The following is a 17591-nucleotide window of genomic DNA, read 5'->3' as shown; positions in this document are numbered from 1 at the left end:
CATCTGTGACCTCTTCGAGATAACTTTTTTTTCATTACACTCTTGGTCCGATGTGACACATGTCAATTAATATTTAACCTTCCAGAGGGATCACGTGCGCCGCTGGCGCCGTGTCAAACGCCTTCATCAGAGAAAACAAGGCGCAAGTCCATCTTATCCATCTCAGTGTAAATGTTGCACACGCTGCACTTCTGTGTTTTTATCTTCACGTGCGTCTAATGCAATCTTCTTCTCCTTCTTTCTTCTTCTGGGTGTTTGAGGTCCAGCGCGCAACACGAACAACCCCGATGACATCGGGTCTAGTGACGTCAGGTCGGCCCCAGACAAGAGTGCGCGGACACATCACGGGAGCGCGCACATGCGCACAGGCTCGAGCTCATCTTAACATGAGCGCGGCCACGTCGATATACACACACACACACACCGAGAGAGAGAGAGAGAGAGAGAGAGAGAGAGAGCGGAGCGGCGCTTTTGGCGATAGTAGAAGGTGTTCTACAGCGGAAAGAAACCCAGGCAGACACCTTCACGCACTGAAGACAGAGGTTTGTGGCGCAGTTGGCGTGGCGGTGGGGACCCGATCTCTTAAAACCATGCTGGATTGACTGCAGAGAGGCAACCCTCAATCAATGGCTTAGCTTTGAAATCGTTTTAAATTTATTGGAAAGGAGTGTGAGATAGAGCGACGGCGAGAGAGGAGGGGGAGAAGCGAGGGGAGAGAGAGCGAGAGAGTGGCGAGAGGGGAGGAAATAAAGATCCTTTCAACGATGGAGCTTACAATGGAAAACATTGGAAATCTGCACGGCGTGCCCCATTCCCATCAAGCGAACGACTTAATGAACTCCCCGCACGCGCGCCAGTCGTCTCATCGGAACTTGGTGCACGGACGGTCGGCCATGGTGTCCAGCATGGCCTCGATATTGGAGGGAGCGGGGGACTACCGCACAGACCACGCTTTGTCCGGGCCCCTGCATCCGGCAATGACCATGTCGTGCGACTCCGGGATGAGCCTGAGCAGCACCTACACCACGCTGACGCCGCTGCAGCACCTGCCCCCCATATCCACCGTCTCGGAGAAATTTCACCACCCACACCCGCACGCTCACCATCACCCGGCGCACCAGCGACTCGCGGCCGGGAACGTCAGCGGCAGCTTCACCCTGATGAGGGACGACCGGAGCCTCGCCTCCATGAGCAACCTCTACGGCCACTACCCAAAAGACATGTCCGGCATGGGGCAGTCTCTGTCCCCGCTGTCCAACGGCCTCGGGTCTTTGCACGGCTCCCAGCAGACTCTCGGCGCCTACGGTCCCGGAGCGCACCTCTCCAACGACAAGATGATATCCTCGGGGGGGTTCGAGTCCCACGCTGCCATGCTGTCCCGGGACCAGGAGCATCTGGCCCGGGGACTCGGGGGACACGGGGCCGGGCTCATGACATCCTTGAACGGCATACACCATCACAACCATCCGCACTCTCAGGCAAACGGGTCCATGATGTCAGATCGGGACAGGCAGACGGTGGTGGGAGGCGGGCAGGGAGGCGGGTCGGGGCAGGTGGAGGAGATAAACACCAAGGAGGTGGCACAGCGAATAACGGCGGAGCTCAAGCGCTACAGCATCCCGCAGGCCATCTTTGCTCAGAGGATCTTGTGCCGGTCCCAGGGAACTCTGTCTGACCTTCTGCGGAACCCTAAACCGTGGAGTAAACTCAAGTCTGGCCGGGAGACGTTCAGGAGGATGTGGAAGTGGCTCCAGGAGCCCGAGTTCCAGCGGATGTCGGCGCTCCGGCTTGCAGGTGAGTGAGGAGACAGCTTCCAACCTGAGTGATGTGGAGGGATCAATTAGAAGTCAATGTGGCGAGACTGTCAATAGCTGCTCAAACAGACATTACTAGAAGTTATTAGTCGATTGTATCGAGCAAAACTTCATCACGACAGTTGCGGTGTTAAATGTTGGGGGAAATCTATATTTTGATTGATGCTACGATCCATGATAGTATAAACAGGCGCTGTGCAACACTGGATGTGATATAAACAAAACGGGAAGACGCGTCTCTCAATAGCGGAAAAGGTGCAAACGTGGTGTGTTACGCACACATGCAGCGGTTTAGGCACGATTAGCGCGAGCAACCCTCTCACGGTGTCTCACTCGCTTCCAATGTCGTCCTCGCTCTCACACACCCAAAAACACACCCAGGGAAAAAAAACACACACAGAAAGAAGCCAAACAAAGGAAATCAAAGCAGGATGTCATCAAAATTGATTGCATCTTGGAGCTGCTAAAGCTAACAGACACGGAGAGATCACCGCAACGCAAATAATCCGTTTTACTTTGCACTCATTCCTATCAAACAAAGTTGATGTGGTAATCTGGCACTCCACCCCCCCCCCCCCTGTCAAATAAGCGCTTCGTCGCAAACAAGAATCTTCTGAGGCCTGGCCGAGAGTCGGTGGGGGGAGCATGACCTCCTGCGGATCAATACTTCAGGTCCAGGCGTCCCCTTTCAGAGCAGCACACTGATAAATGATCGATTTGGATCTGAAAGACAGAGACACAAACAGATGCGCCTTTCTCCGGCCTGTGCTGTCTCCTCTGCACTCTGGGGTATCTCTTCTCCAAAGTTAGTTCAGGGCTTTAGCTCGCTCACACTGAGAAATTCCAATTATTGCGCTTGGTGAGAATGTGTGTGTGGGCTCGTGTTATTATAAAATCGGTCTGGGCATCCCTCATTTTCAGTTGGAGACTAATTGTGCCACAACAATGTACCGTTTCTGCACTGCGTCTCTTTGAATGCTTCGTGTCCAACCAGAGTTTTATTGCGTAAAGATTATCGCACTTAACGCTGTGATTTTAACTCCCCCTCCTTCAAACCTCTTAACACTTATTACCTGATTACCAGGACGTAAATGAAAACAAGAGACGTCGCAGTGGAGTTAAAATAGATGTGAGCGAGATGTCCCCCCCCCCCCCCCCCTCATCGATGTTTGTGTAAAGGCCCCGTTTAGAGGTGCTGCTCTTCCAAACGTCAATCAGCTCTTCTGTGTCGTATTTCAGCGAACCAGTTCAATTAAACAGATATAGTGGCACATTTTAGTTCCAGTCAATGCCCTATTGAAAAGCACTTAATGGCATGTAAATTGTTCCTTTGCGCATTTAGTGGGGTTCTGGTAAATAAAGATTGAAACACTCCACAATTGTCTCTTTAAGTGCCACTGCTGTTAAAGCTAATTGGGCTGTGAGGTTTTATATCTTCCACACTCGTCGTCAGGATACACCCCCACCTGCCCCAACTCGATTGATATGTCGGAGTGGCACAGTCTTGCAAGTGCATATTTTTATGTGATCGGGCCTCAGGCAGCCTAAATGTGCAGCTGTGTGCTTATTTGGTTGTAGAATGTAATTCAGGCATTGATCCAGAGGTAATACTTCTGTTATAAAATATATATATATATTTTTTGTGTACATATTGTAGCAGATTTTGTGCCCTTTTTGTGCATTAACCTGCAGTCACAAAAGGTCCCAGAGAAAGAGCATTTGTGCAAAATGACAAATGACTTGTATGCAAATGCACCAAGCAACATTTTACTTATTGCATTTAAAATCCCCATTATCCTCTGTGCAGCATGTGGGCCGGCAGTGGGAGTTGAAGTGGGGGAGGAGGGATGGAGGGGGGGGGGGGTTGTGATGCTGAAAGTGAGGCTGGGCCATACTCGCTCGGCCACATCAATCAATAAATTCAAATTACTATTCCAAATTCATCACAGTCACACAAATCAATGCAGCTGCCCTGCTTAGCTAATGTGAAAATGCCAGTGTCTGCACACACGCACACACACACACACGCACACGCACACATGACAATCCACCTCTAAAAAGAAAACCAGAGCAGAGATGGGGTGGGGGGTGGAAAAACGTGAAAATGTGTGCCCTTCACGCTCAACATCTCCTAATGCAACGAGGGCAGACCCACAGGCGTCCCACCTATTGTGTTTTTCCCAGGCAGACTCATGGCACCCACGCGAGCTTCTTTGGACGTCTCGTCTTCCACTGTGCAAATAAACAGCAACTTCATTATAACACCGCACAGATAGGAAAGACCCGGGCCAAGTGAGGTTGGGGAGACATTTAAAGATCACATTAACGATGAAAACAATTCGTCTTTGCATCTGTGTTGAATTCCACACTCCATCTCAATGTATTTGGTCGGGTCAATACAGCCCTGATCGATAAGGATAGCCAGTGCATCTATCAATTATCCCGCCTCAGCACTCTCTCCCATTGGTGCCTCCCCCGGAGCACAGGAGGGGGGAGCCGGGAACGGAGGGGATGAGTACAGCTGTTGAAAAAAAGAAATATCCCGCTATTGCACACCTTTTCCTTCACTGTAATCGTGTTCCATTTGTTGTGTGTAATTTGTAATCTGTACCATGTTATATATGATGAGAATATAATTTTCAAGCCGAAGTCAAATGCTGCACACCGCAAGAAAGCATGCAATTATTTTACGAAATGTCCGGTAAATCGGACGTTTTTTTTTTCTCATTCGGTGCATGCCAGGGTCCCCTCTCCCGAAAAAAAGCGCAGTTGGTTTATTACCATTTGAACGGCCGCAGCACGTGCCAGAGTGTGCAGGTCAAGACCCAAGGGCCACGGAGGAAAAACATTGTTAAGGGTGGGAGGCCTCTATTCATGTTTCAATGGACTACACGCAGTTTACACGGCCCTAATCCTGGAGCAATGCCCCTCCCCCCCCCGCCCCCCTCCCCCAACAATGCACCCTCCGCATGTGCAGCTTTGAAATGTCCATTTTTATTGAGTTACCCAGTTAACCTCCTTACTGCCGTTAATTTTAAGATGCGGTGAATGGCTCAACTGTTCTCTAAATATTGCTTTTTAAATAAACAATGATGGTATCTATACTCTAAAGGAGACTACAAACTTTTCATTTTATTTCACTCTACAAATCAGTTAGAATGAGGGAATTGCCTCCTGTGGGTCAGTTTTCTCGGCTCAACGGTTTCAGGGCGCTGTCCAGAGTGCTGATATCGGCCCATTCAGCTGAACTGCGGGGATCTCCGCGCTTTTGAGGACAGTTCAAGGTGGTGAACTGGAGTTGTACCAATACACACAGTTAATAGCATTCTTGTAGGCCGTGAACACCATTATTTCATCCAACAGCTTCCATCCATCGATCAATATTACAATCCACAACCGCGTCAATCACAGCAGCCTGCACCCTACTGTCAGCACGACGCCATCCTATTTGAATCACAGCTTTTTATTGTGTGTGTGTGTGTGCAGACAATAAACTGGAGGCTAAAATATCCACGAACACAAAAAATATATTTTTTGGTAAAGACAGGATGAGGCATTAAGGTCCGAAACCTGAAATCTGAAACATTTATTCATTTCATGACGGGATGGCTTGATATTAGCCTGCGAAATGATCGATTGGTACTTTAATAATTGATTTGGGGGATGGGGGGGGGGGGGGGGGGGCGCAAGGCAGCTGCGGTTTCTGAGCCTCGTTGTTCGTTAAGAAGAAGTACCGAGACACACATGTACAAGCATCGCCTTTGAAATCCTGCGGGGGGAGAGCAACAGTCATCTTCTTGGGTTATACCTCCAGGCGTTTTTTGTTTGCATCCCGAGTTATGCGGGGCTCAAACCAGACGAAATGACATATGACGTTACATCACGAAGAGGCTGGGTTGCATGTGGTGGATAGGTGCGGGGGGGGGGGGGGCTCAAGTCATACAACTTATAATTAGCATGAATGTCCATGTTGTAGGGTGCCGACATGAATATTCACAATTCAATCCATCGTGGGAGGTTATCGTAGGAATGGGTGGGCTAGGTGGGTGTGTGTGTGTGTGTGTGTGTGTGTTGGGGGGGGGGGGGGGGGTGGTTGTACCTACATGCACCCTTTTGTTGTGTGGTTTACAAGACAAGGCTGAAGCTTCATATTCTTACGAGCTTCGGCCTCTGCGCGTCCCCCCCGTTTCTCGTCTCCTGCGTGTATGTGATCGGGGTGTTGAGCGCGTCCACGCCACATTGTTAAGGCCGATCTGGCGAGCCCTGAATCTGTATCGATTTCCATTCCCCCGGCCTCGGCTTTCCATCTCTGGAGCTGCGCCATGCAGCCGTGCACCCCCCCCCCCTCTCCACCATGCAACACCATTTCTCACATTAACGGCTCACCCTTCATGACACACAGCAGCAGAACGACTAATACAAACGCGTGCACTCGCGCCGGCTCGCTGCAACAATCTCGGCACGTTCTCTGGTCAGCCACCCAAAGAAATAATAAGAATTTAAAAAAAAGATTTTGTAAGCTGGAAATTCTGCGATATAGCTGCGGATTAGCAGCACCAGACGGCTCAAAGGTCACAGCCGCTCATTATTCAACGCACGCGCACGGTTCTGACCGAGTCGACCTTATTATTCAAAAATAATGTAATTTTAATAGAAATCAGATTAGCGACAGGCAGGAGTCTGCGCCGTTCACCATATCTCCATTCAGAGGAAGCTCAGGCAATACTGCAAACACACACACACACACACACGCGCGCGCGCGCGCACACACATACACAGACAGTAGAGGTCTGGAGTCAGTACAGTCTCGAATACCGTCTCTTCTATTTTAGATGATCAATTCCTACGCTACTCCGTCGCCCCCTCGCCAAACCGGATCGATAGGAGAGAATGACCTTTAAATCAAATTGCTGGCAGAGTCGACTGAACGCACGCGGCTAGCCTCAAATGGTTAATGGCACGGCGTGCACCCCCTCCTTCCCCTGCGAAACCAAACACCCCCCCCCCCTCCTTCCCCCCAAACAAGAAAATACATTAAAAAGGGGCACAAACCCCTTAGATAATCATTTTTAAATCTCATCATTCGTCCATGCGTTAGAGTCGAGCCCGGTGTGTGGTCTGCAATCACACACACACACACACACACACACACACACACACACACACACACACACACACACACACAGTGTCTTTTTGACCCGCAACAATCTGCAGCGGTTTGCATCAGCGCCGAAGAAAGGCGGCGGTTCCAAAGAGCAGACTGTTGAGCAATTAAAATGTTGACCGGAGCACATTGTGTCGATGGAGCTCAGCGCTGTTATGTAACGCCCCCCCCCCCCCTCCCTCCCTCCCTCCATACCCCATCCTTCACCCACAAACACACGCTTCCCTCCCGCCCCAAAAAACACTCTGTCTGCTTCGTGCTCCAGCGCTCACACACACACACACACGCAACGAAAAATGAGTGCATCACGTGATTGCCATTTCATTCAACCCGTCGAAATCAGAAGCCCACTCAGATTGTAAGACGCCAACATTCACGTGTGTGACTGTCTGTGGACGCTGGCTGCTTATTACAGGACGGGCCTCCGGTTACTGGAGGCCCCACAAGGCAACTGTTACGGTTCTGAAGTCATTTGCCATCTCATATTAGGTGTTAATAACGTATGAGAGAGATTTGACATTCCACATATTGCTTACATTGATTCATGGTTTTATTTTGTAAAGAAAACACAAAAGTGACACTATTTTCGGTGGTATAATTGGCAAGTTTCACAGTCGCTAAAGTGTATCACACGATTATTCTGGTTTGGGTTTTAATGGATCATCTTAGTCTGAGTCATGTAAAAAAAAAAAAAAAAAAAAACATCAGACAGACGTGTTCAAATGGTGACAAGTCGTGTGTCAATCTCTCCGGGCCTTTTTGAAACAAGAGCCTGCAGAACGTTTGTACGGAATCGTGTAAGTCGTCCTGCAGGGTCGATCTCAACAAAACCGCAAACACACACACACACACACACACACACACTCTATCAGCTTATCGTGCCCACAGATGCAACTCGAAACTCCGGTTGGGCAACCCCACACAGATCAACAAAGGAACAAAACGACTGTGAAATCAATTGATGAATTAATCGATGCAGCGCGTATAGCCTTTATATTTCATGTTATTAAATAGCCTCCAACGATGATGCTGCGGGTTATTCTGAGATTAATCATTTGTTGCTTTACTGAACCGATATGAAAACGCTGACTGTTTTTTCTCCTATTAGTTACCCAGGTTTTCTGTGTGTGTGTGTGTGAAGGGGGGGGGGGGGGCGGGGGGGTGTTTGTTTGCTACAATGAACTTTTAAAAAGACACAATGAACATGTTTTACAAATTAGCGCAGGTAGATAATTATAATTATATTTTATTTACTCTACTTTATTTTTCACCACATCTACTGTAATTAGTGTTCACACAGAAGGAATTGTTTAAATGATTTGCACTAATGTATAAATTAATAAATACATACGGGCAATAAATACACGTTTTAACAATTGCATTTTGCTACAAGCGACAATTGAAGTATCGAGAAAATATCCCGCTATAAAAAAATAGAATAATGTGATACGAAATAACTTTAATTTGATTTAATATAGTCTGTTTAGGACTTTGAGACCATGCGAATGAAATTAAATCCCCGCAATAAGGGTTGGTGTAGAGATATCTGTTGAGTCTGCACATGATTGAGTGAGAACTGTATTGAATTGAATTTTGAGAATTCGTGCCTATTGAAAAGCTGTCTCGTCCCTCCGTGGAGAGCAAACAGATCATCTGACTGCAGATCAGTTTGCAGATTCTCCTGCGACGAAATAAATAAATGAACAGCGAAGTGGCAGCTGACATTTGAAGAATATTGAGACATTTTGATAAATCATCCTGCCTTTATGTCCAGCTGCTCCGTTTAATATTCTAATACAGTGCATGAACCCTGCAGCACATAAAAAAGAGCTTAGGAGTTGGAGACCCGGCACACACGGTGGTTTTCACATGCCCCCCCCCGGAAGCGCGAGGATATTGACTGGCCACATCCTTTCACCCCACACCGCATCATCCAAAAGAGACCCCACAGAGGCGAGCGTTTCGTTAAATGTTAACGACGTGGAATTGAAGCCGGAGTTGAATCTTTTATTTTACAATTATTTTCTAGCGATACATTTAGAGAGTATATTTTACGACGTTTTATCATAAACAGAGAACACAAATCTTCTGAATTCCCTTTAGAGTAAAGAATTTCCTAATAAATTCACAAGTGCCGTAAAACGCATAGCACACCTGTTGATGCCCTTCTCCTCCAGAATCCAATAAAGCATCGTGATCATTACCACTATCACGCATAACTGGTCAAAGCAATTATGAATAAAATCAATGACAAACGCAGATAGGAGCTTCGTTCCAACAACGCAGCCACTCCTACAAATAAACGGCCCAAGCACCAAAGTTGCTATTTAACCAGCAGAAATGATTATAGTTATAATGCAGGTTAAAATGCAGAGCTTCCCCTTAATCATGCGCTTAAATGACTGAGTGCATTTAATTATCTAAAACCACATAAGGAGCGTGATCATCAGCCTTTTACCGGTTATTGAATTTTTTTTTCAAAGCACTGTCCAATTTCTCATACCACTGGTTTGTTAATAACGCGTGGCTGGATAACAGTAAATCGCTCATTTGCATTCTGTGCACTTCACAAATGACCGAAATAGTGTTTAAAAAATAAAAATAAACAAATAGATATTTATGAATAAATATCTAAAAGATATCGCACGTGTTTAGACGACGGGATAAATGAAGGGAAAACGACGCAGGAGACTCGAGGCCGAGGTGCGATGTGGGCCGAGTGAAGCGCTGCAGAAGAAATTGCCTCGCAGCGGAGTCGCTGGAGAATGCAAACAAACAAATTGTGTCGCCTTATCAGTATATTAACACCAATTCTCACTCATTACATTAAGGGGTATCGAGCTTGCAAGTGTTTCGGCCTGGCGAGAGGGAGGGAGTTGGTGAGAGAGAGAGAGAGAGAGAGAGAGAGAGAGGCAGCAGAGAGAAAGGGAGAGAGAGAGAGAGAGAGAGAGCTTGGCATGAAATAAATGCCACCCGGATCGGGTGGGGGTGGAGGGGGGGGGATTGTGCGCATATGCATCAATCTTTAAGGCAACAGCGCATGCGAAACAGCAGCGACGTTACTTAATAAATTGACTTGAAGCCTAAACATCAAATTGCTTCTTCGTGCTTCTTACTGGCTGCAGTGTGTGTGTGTGTGTGTGTGTGTGTGTGTGTGTGTGTGTTGTCTATAAACGCGCCGATCTGTGACCGGTAAACATCCCTATTGGTAAATTAATATAATGGCCTCGTGTGCTGGATTGGTAGGTTTGGAAAATATTAAAAAATAAAAATATATAGGCATATGTGTAATCGTGGTTTCCTCCAACACAGTGGGCGTAATTTTAAGGCCGTTAGACCTTCTCATAATGAGCAGGAAGGGCAGAGGTGATCAATACACGATTAATGCTCGAGATGGACTCACATCTGCGGGCACGGGGGAGGCCCGAGACAGCTGTGAGCACGCGGTAAACACCGGCAGACCAAGGTGATGATCATCTCCTCCTCCAACCCATCTCAGATATTTTCTTCTTTTTTTTTTAAATGTTGTCCGCAAAGAGCTCTGGATCAGCACGCTTCCTTCCTTCCTTCCTTCCTCCCTTCCTGCCTTGCCGTGTTTTTTTTTCTTCATAAATATCCTCTGCGCCCCCCCTCCCCCCTACCCACCCACCCACCTTCTCGTCCCTCAACACCTCCTCCCCCACCCTCCGAGGCATAATTAATTGGACGAACTGAATTTCACACACGAATTATTCACGAATCTATCGATCGATATCGAACACCCAGGGCCTTTCTCTTAACCTCGCTTGGTTTGTCGTGAAGGAAAGAATATTAATGTCATCGCTGGAGAAGGAATGGGCCTAAATTATCCCCGTTTTCCACCGCGAGCGGAGGAGCGCAGATGACGGATCACTCGTTGAGGAATTGAATAGTTAACGAGAAGCAGGAGACCCGTCGGGGTACACCGAGGCGTCGTTACGACGCTACTGCGACGGTGAAAATGTAGGAAAACGAAAGCCACGGATGTCTCTTTCAATCGGACCGAAGGGAGCCGTCTCCAAATAGGTCAGCTGCGGTCCACGGACGTATGGAGAGAAATAGAAATCACATTTCTCTCTGTGTGTGCCTGTGTCGCAGCGGGGAGAGGGGGGGGGGGGGGGTGGGGGGTCCGCCTCAGAAAACACTCAACACCAGACCGGGATTTCTGCCCTTGTCCGGTTGCTTTTTGTCCACGACTTTACGTGCGTCTCCCCGCCCGGTGCCTACTGTAGCTCTAAAAGCTGCAATGATCGATTTTTTTTTTCTCTCTCCCTTCTTTCCTCTTTTCTAACGCCGAGCTTGGTTCAGTAATCAGGGCCCCCTTCCTCACCGATCGATCGATATTGATTGCTAAATCCAGCGCCTGTAGCAAATACACCACGTCCCCCCCCCCCCCTCACACACACACACACACACACACAATCCCCTCTCCCCGTGCAGCCGGGGCCGCGGTGAGGGCGACACCTGCCGGCAGCAGCGGCACAAAGCAAGCGGTCGATGAGGTGCGCAGGACGTGTTTCGCCGGTGGAGCGACGTGGAGAGAGAAGAGCGGCTGTTGTGGAGACACATCCAGAGGGGGGTGGGGGGGGGGGGTTCTGTGGCTCTAATCTGAGCCTTATGGGGATTTAAAAGAGTATAAAGTCTTATTTAGAGACTACGCAGGAGTCCAAATGTTACTACAATCCATTTAGAAGAAGGAGAAAAAAGAGGAAAAAAATTGCAGGTGCACAGGTGTCTGGTGCGTTGGAATTATTGACATAACAGTGCTATTTAAAAATGAAATAGTGATATGTTAATAATACATATTGTGAAAATAATCCAACACTTAAACAATTTAATGTTATGGGTGTAGACTGTGGGTTGAATAAGACAAATAAAACAGTAAATGCACAATAGACGATAAACAAAATTTAACTGACCATTATTAGTTTTCAAAATCTTTTGGATATTGCAAAAATATCGTTTGCACCCCAGCGGCCTTAGTTTGTCTGCTTTTATATGAATACCTGAGAACACATCTGGACGAACCCCTGGAGAAAAAGAGCAATGAATCTCTATTGATGATAATATTTGCTGTATCGCTGCAGAGGAGTTCATTCTAACAGTCAAATGCTGTTGCATCCGTCTGAATACCAACACACATCTGGAATCGAGTTATATTTAATACTACACGTGAGAAAAAAAAAGAAGAAAAAAAAGAGAATCTCTCAGTAAAACCGAAACAAAACTAAAACGGTCTTTGGAATCTTCGCCTTTGGTTCCGTGGGGTAAAACTCTCGTGCCCGTGGAGGCAAAGCCGTGCGCGTCAGCACTACTCGCTGCTCTTCAAACAGACTTCACAGCGTGTTCATGGCTCACCGTCCTGCTGGGAAACCAATCCTCTTCCAACACAAGTCCAAGCCGGAGGGGATGGCAGGTCTTCGCTGAGGAGAAGTAAGCGCTGCCCCCCCCTCCCGGTCAGTGGGGAGCTCGTGCAGTACAAGTCCCTACATGCAAGAAAAAGCATCCTCTGGTGTGGGCTTTTTTTTCCCTTTTCTTTCTAAAACCACGTTTGCATGCGTGAGCAGGGCTGGTTTCACTTTGGTATTATTTTGGCAAACGATAAATGTCAAGAGTGGCTTTGTGGTTGAACAATACGGTTTGGAAGCCACAATTCTCTCCATCAAGGCCTCGCATTTAACGTTTTAAACGTAATATATGTATACGTTTATATATATAAGTGTTCAGCTAAACTGAACCACTGTGGAAAATCATTTGCTGACAACTTCGTAATGCATTCTAAAGATATATATAATTAACTTGAAGTACTATATTATGGGTCAAAGCACTCCATGAGGCATTACGACAATAACGTTTCATGAAGACCTTACAAACTCACATTACTTTTTTATGTTTACTATAACTCCCATATTTAGAATACGTTCTAATTTTCATAAAGAATGCATCGGAATCCTTGTTAGGTGGGTTAACGTTAAGAGGTCATTGTTTGCTTGAAGTAAAATATCATTACATCTATTCAAAAATACACAAAACATAAATAACGTCTTACTTAACTTGAGCCTAACTTATGGTAACTTACATAATTATGTAAAAACATCATGTTTGTAATGCATTTTAAATCATGGGTAACTGTCCCAATGGGACTTTAAGATGCTGAATCTCTTCCGGTCTAGTTGGTGTCGGTTATGAGCAAAAACTATTCACACTAATTATTTGAGGACAAGACTTCAAACGATCAATGGACAAAAGAGTCACGTGTTACTTGAGCTCTTCTCAAAAGTCGGCTGCGCGTGATTGAGCAAGAGGCACAAACCGAGTGAACTGACGAATCTTTTTCCTGATAAACCTATCACATCATCACTGTGCCGGCCCAAAGTCCCCCCCCCCCCTCCCCCTCCCGCCCCTCAGGAGAGGCTGGGTAATGTTTGGCTTGTGGCTGCTGGTTTGTTGAGCTGCTTGTTGGGCCCATTATCCGCCGTGCGTCTCTTTATTAAGAGGAAACAATAGATACGTCATCGTCATGACTACCCTTCATCCCACGACACATCCACGATGCACGACGATGCTGTACACCCAACCGCCGTGGATTCAAACCCGTGACGTGGCGTGCTACACTGCGCATGCGTGTGATAAATATCCGTCTGCGGCGCCGACGTGAAACATGAATATGACGGATGGGCTCGCGCGCAGCTCGGACATCTGTAGTAAACAGATCGGGCTGCAATGGCTGATCAATGGGCTTCTGTTCCACTGTAATTAGACACACAACAGCGCCACCGCTGGGCTCCAGCCACTTCAGCATAATCCCAGCCTCCCCTGCAAAACACACACACACACACACACACACACACACACACACACGCGCCAAAAAGGAGGGAGGGGGTAGGTGGGGAATAAAATCCCGTCCGCAAATGCATCACGGCACATATACACACACGCACGCACACACACACGCACGCGCGCGGCGTGAGAGTGAGACGTTATTGAAGGCGAGCATGAAAGTATCGGACAATAGCGGCGGCAGCAGGTGGAGACCCCACAGGGAGGCCATCTTTCTCTCCCTTTCTCTCTCCAATTTGCTCCGGTTTTTATTGAGACAGTCGGGAAGCCGAGACGGACGCGCGGTCCATTCTGGCAGGATTCGATCCTCGGCCAGCAGGGGAACATGTGGCTGCAGAGGTGGTGCCTTAACCTTCCACACAAAACAACCCCCCCCCCCCCCCCCCCACACACACACACACACAACTCCTCCTACATCATCTTTGGGTGTGTTTTTCTTTCTTTTCATTTCGTTTTCTTGTACCCTGCACCTGCCTGCTTCTTTCCACCCGTCCCCTACATGTACTTTGAGTTACAACACACTCACCCACCATATAAGAGTCTATTAACTATTCATTTCTGTGTTCACTATCCCCCCCCCCACCACCACCACTCCCAAACGTAGAAGAATACAGTTTCTTTTGAAAATTGCTCTGTGTATGGGAAGGGGCTCGTAGCAGCACCTCTCGAGTGTTTGTGTTTGGGGAGGGAGGGGTGGTGGGGGGTTATAAATACCCTCTCAGAGCTCAATAGAGTGGGCTCCAGTGTGCTCTGTTTGAAGTAGCAGACTCTAGACCTGCTGGGGGGGGAGATTCTGACCCCAGTCCCTACAGAGAACCCCCCAATTCCTACAGCAAAGTCGGTCAATATCTCTTTCCCGCCCCTCCCTCCTTTTCTCAGCGCCTCTCTTTTGGCCCGCACACACACATGCACAAACACACACTCGCACGCACACACAAAACGCACACTTTGTCTCACTCCTCCACCTTTTCTGTTCTTTTCTCTGTGAATCTTTTCTTTCCCTGTGTACGCCCCTCCTCTATCTCTCATTTACACACACACACACACACACACACACACACACACACACACCCACACACACACACACAAACTGCTTACTTTTGTGCAACAGTCACTCAGTCCCCCATTGCGACTCAAACTGCATTAATATTGAATCAAACAGCAGTGTCTCCAGCTAGCAGGCAACAGCCAGTCCCCCCCTCCTCACCCCCCCCACCCTCCCTCCCTCCTCCTCACCCCATCTTTCTCTCACCGCAGGCTGGCTCCCTGTCTGCACTCTGCAGGATGGAAGGAATATTCCCACTGGGCAGGAGGCATGGATTAGCTTTAAATCAACTTTTATATGGCGATAGAGATGGAGCTGTAGAACCTCTGCTTGTGTATGAAGTGGTTCTCATGTGTTTGTACCACTGGTTAATGGTACATTTAGTTACTTTAACTCCCTCCACCTTGTCTTTGCATTTCCAATCAGAAAAAAAAGCCACTTTTGCATATTTACCTTGCTTTGTGTTCTCTTTTCCCCTCTCTGCCTCCCACTCTCATCCCCATCCCTCCCACCGCTGCCATCCACACCAAGCCTGCAAGCGCAAAGAACAGGAGCAACACAAGGACCGCAACACGGCGCCCAAGAAACAGCGCCTGGTCTTCACCGACCTGCAGCGCCGCACTCTCATCGCCATCTTCAAGGAGAACAAGCGCCCATCCAAGGAAATGCAGATCACCATCTCCCAGCAGCTCGGCTTGGAGCTCAGCACCGTCAGCAACTTCTTTATGAACGCGCGGCGCCGCTGCGTGGACCGCTGGCACGACGACCACGGCGCCAGCCCCGGGCAGCCGGGCACGTCGGCCACCACTTTCTCCAAGGCCTGAGAGGAGGAGAGGACCTTCAGGGGGGGGGGGGGGGGGGGGGGGGGAGGCACGGGGTGGGGGGGGGGGACCAGGTTGGAAGACGAGGCGACATGGAGAAGAAGAAAAAACGGGCTGTGGAACCTGTCCTGGGCCACCTGACTGCGTCCTCTGCCCCGAAAAAAAAGCATCCTTTGTGCCATGCAATCATCTCTCTTGTCAGTCAGAATTTCCAGCTCTCTCACCTGAAACAAGCATAATCTTTAAAAAAAAAAAAAAAAAAAAAGGTGAATTGTGAAGTCAGGTCCACTCTGCATCGCTCACACAAGGACAATCATTGATTCTGTCTTTTTGGAAAGAAAATCATTTTTACGGCATCTGACAAAAGTAAAGCGACACCAAAGATTTGATGTTTTTTTTGTTGTTGTTTTTGTTGTTTTTTTTCGGACGGCATCGAGACACATTGGCCCGGCCTCCTCCTCCACCACCAACCCCCGAGTAGCCACAGATTCCTCTTTTCTCTTCCGGCTCACCTCGTTTGTGTCTGCCTCTTTCGTCCCTCTCTCTCTCTCTCTCTCTCTCTCTCATCCCTTCCATGCCGGCACACAGGAAGCAGCAAAGGGGGCGAAAGAACGGCAATAAATCTAAAAAAAAAAAAAAACACAGAACAGCACACAGCCTTATCATCCAGGCCCCATCCCGCGCACACCGGGCCGTCATAAAGAAAACAAACGCAGCCTATGAATAAAAAAGAAAAACCCCGACAACCCGGCTTTCCTATTCTCCGCCTTTACCCCCCCCCCCGCGCCCCTTCTCCCGTAGTCTCCTCCATTCCTCGGCCAAAGGTATTCCCTGATGGCCGGCCATTTCAGAAGAGCAGCTCGTCCCGATCATACGGCAAACTAATGAATTGAAAGAAGAAGAAAAAAATGAATCGATGGCAGACGGCAGAGAGCGGGGCCTTGACCCCTCCTGAAGGTGAAGCTCAAGATGCTCGGCAGGAGTTACTCAGGTCTTCCAGGCCCAGGTCTATCTACATATATATATATTTTGCACAGATGTTGGAGGGCCTGTGGGGAGACATGTCGTCGTTACTCTCTCACTGCCTGAGCCTGGAGTCTGTGTTTCTCTGACCGACAGGAGAGAGGCGGGCGAGATGTCTGGTCATGCTCTTTGTTCTGCCGGGAGCTTTTCCTCTGATCAATAACCGAGAGTCAAGCGACAAACAACACGGTCGGGCATCCGGCCAACTACATTACAGCTGCACATGGAGAGCGGGACGTAAGAGGAGCACACGGAACCCACAGGAGATGGGGACACAAAGGCCTCATAGCAGCAGCAGCAGCAGCAGCAGCAGCAGCAGCACAGCTCAAGTCCTGCCTGTGCTGGCAGAGCAACAGTGCCCCCTGCAGCCGATGATAAATACCTGAGGGGGGGGGGGGGCTCAGAGGGGGAGGAGGGGGAGGAAAGAGCCACTAGATGCTGAGGAGAAGTCACGGCACAACACATTCAGGGCCTTGCAGCTCTTTGAAGGCAGATCAATAGCAAACCATTATCCTATTGTCGTTCCTCACCCAACCAGCACCGGTGAAGCCGGAGGGGGGGGGGGGTTAAAACTGAACGCTGAAAACCCAAAAAGGATTTAGCAAGGGCATGGATTTGTTTAGCCGATCCGAATCGTCGACGAATCCACAAAAAAACGGGAGAGCAGAAATCACACAAAGACGAGCTAGAGACGAGGGCCGAGGGACACGGAGACACATTCGATTCGAGAAACATGCTATTTTTGGGAGGCTTCATATTTTCTCAAACCATCCTTCCATCCCATCTGTTTGCAAAACAAGCAACAAAAAAAAAAAAAGAGGACGCTCTGGAACCAAATCTCCTGGTTATTCCCACACGAGGGTTAT

At 48.4% G+C, this 17591-nt stretch overlaps 1 protein-coding gene across 1 annotated transcript; it reads left to right on the top strand.

Moving 5' to 3' along the window:
- The first annotated feature begins 462 nt into the window (after positions 1 to 462).
- On the top strand, positions 463 to 15706 carry onecut3a (one cut homeobox 3a). Its single transcript, XM_037468574.2, has 2 exons — positions 463 to 1794; positions 15413 to 15706. Exons 1-2 carry the CDS (start codon positions 765 to 767, stop codon positions 15703 to 15705), a joined length of 1323 nt encoding a protein of 440 aa, XP_037324471.1. The 5' UTR covers positions 463 to 764; the 3' UTR covers position 15706.
- Positions 15707 to 17591: the final 1885 nt, after the last annotated feature.

Source organism: Pungitius pungitius, chromosome 7, assembly GCF_949316345.1.
Source record: "Pungitius pungitius chromosome 7, fPunPun2.1, whole genome shotgun sequence".
NCBI lineage: Eukaryota > Metazoa > Chordata > Actinopteri > Perciformes > Gasterosteidae > Pungitius > Pungitius pungitius.
Note: the sequence above shows the minus strand (reverse complement) of the source record. Positions and strands in the feature narration are given on the sequence as shown.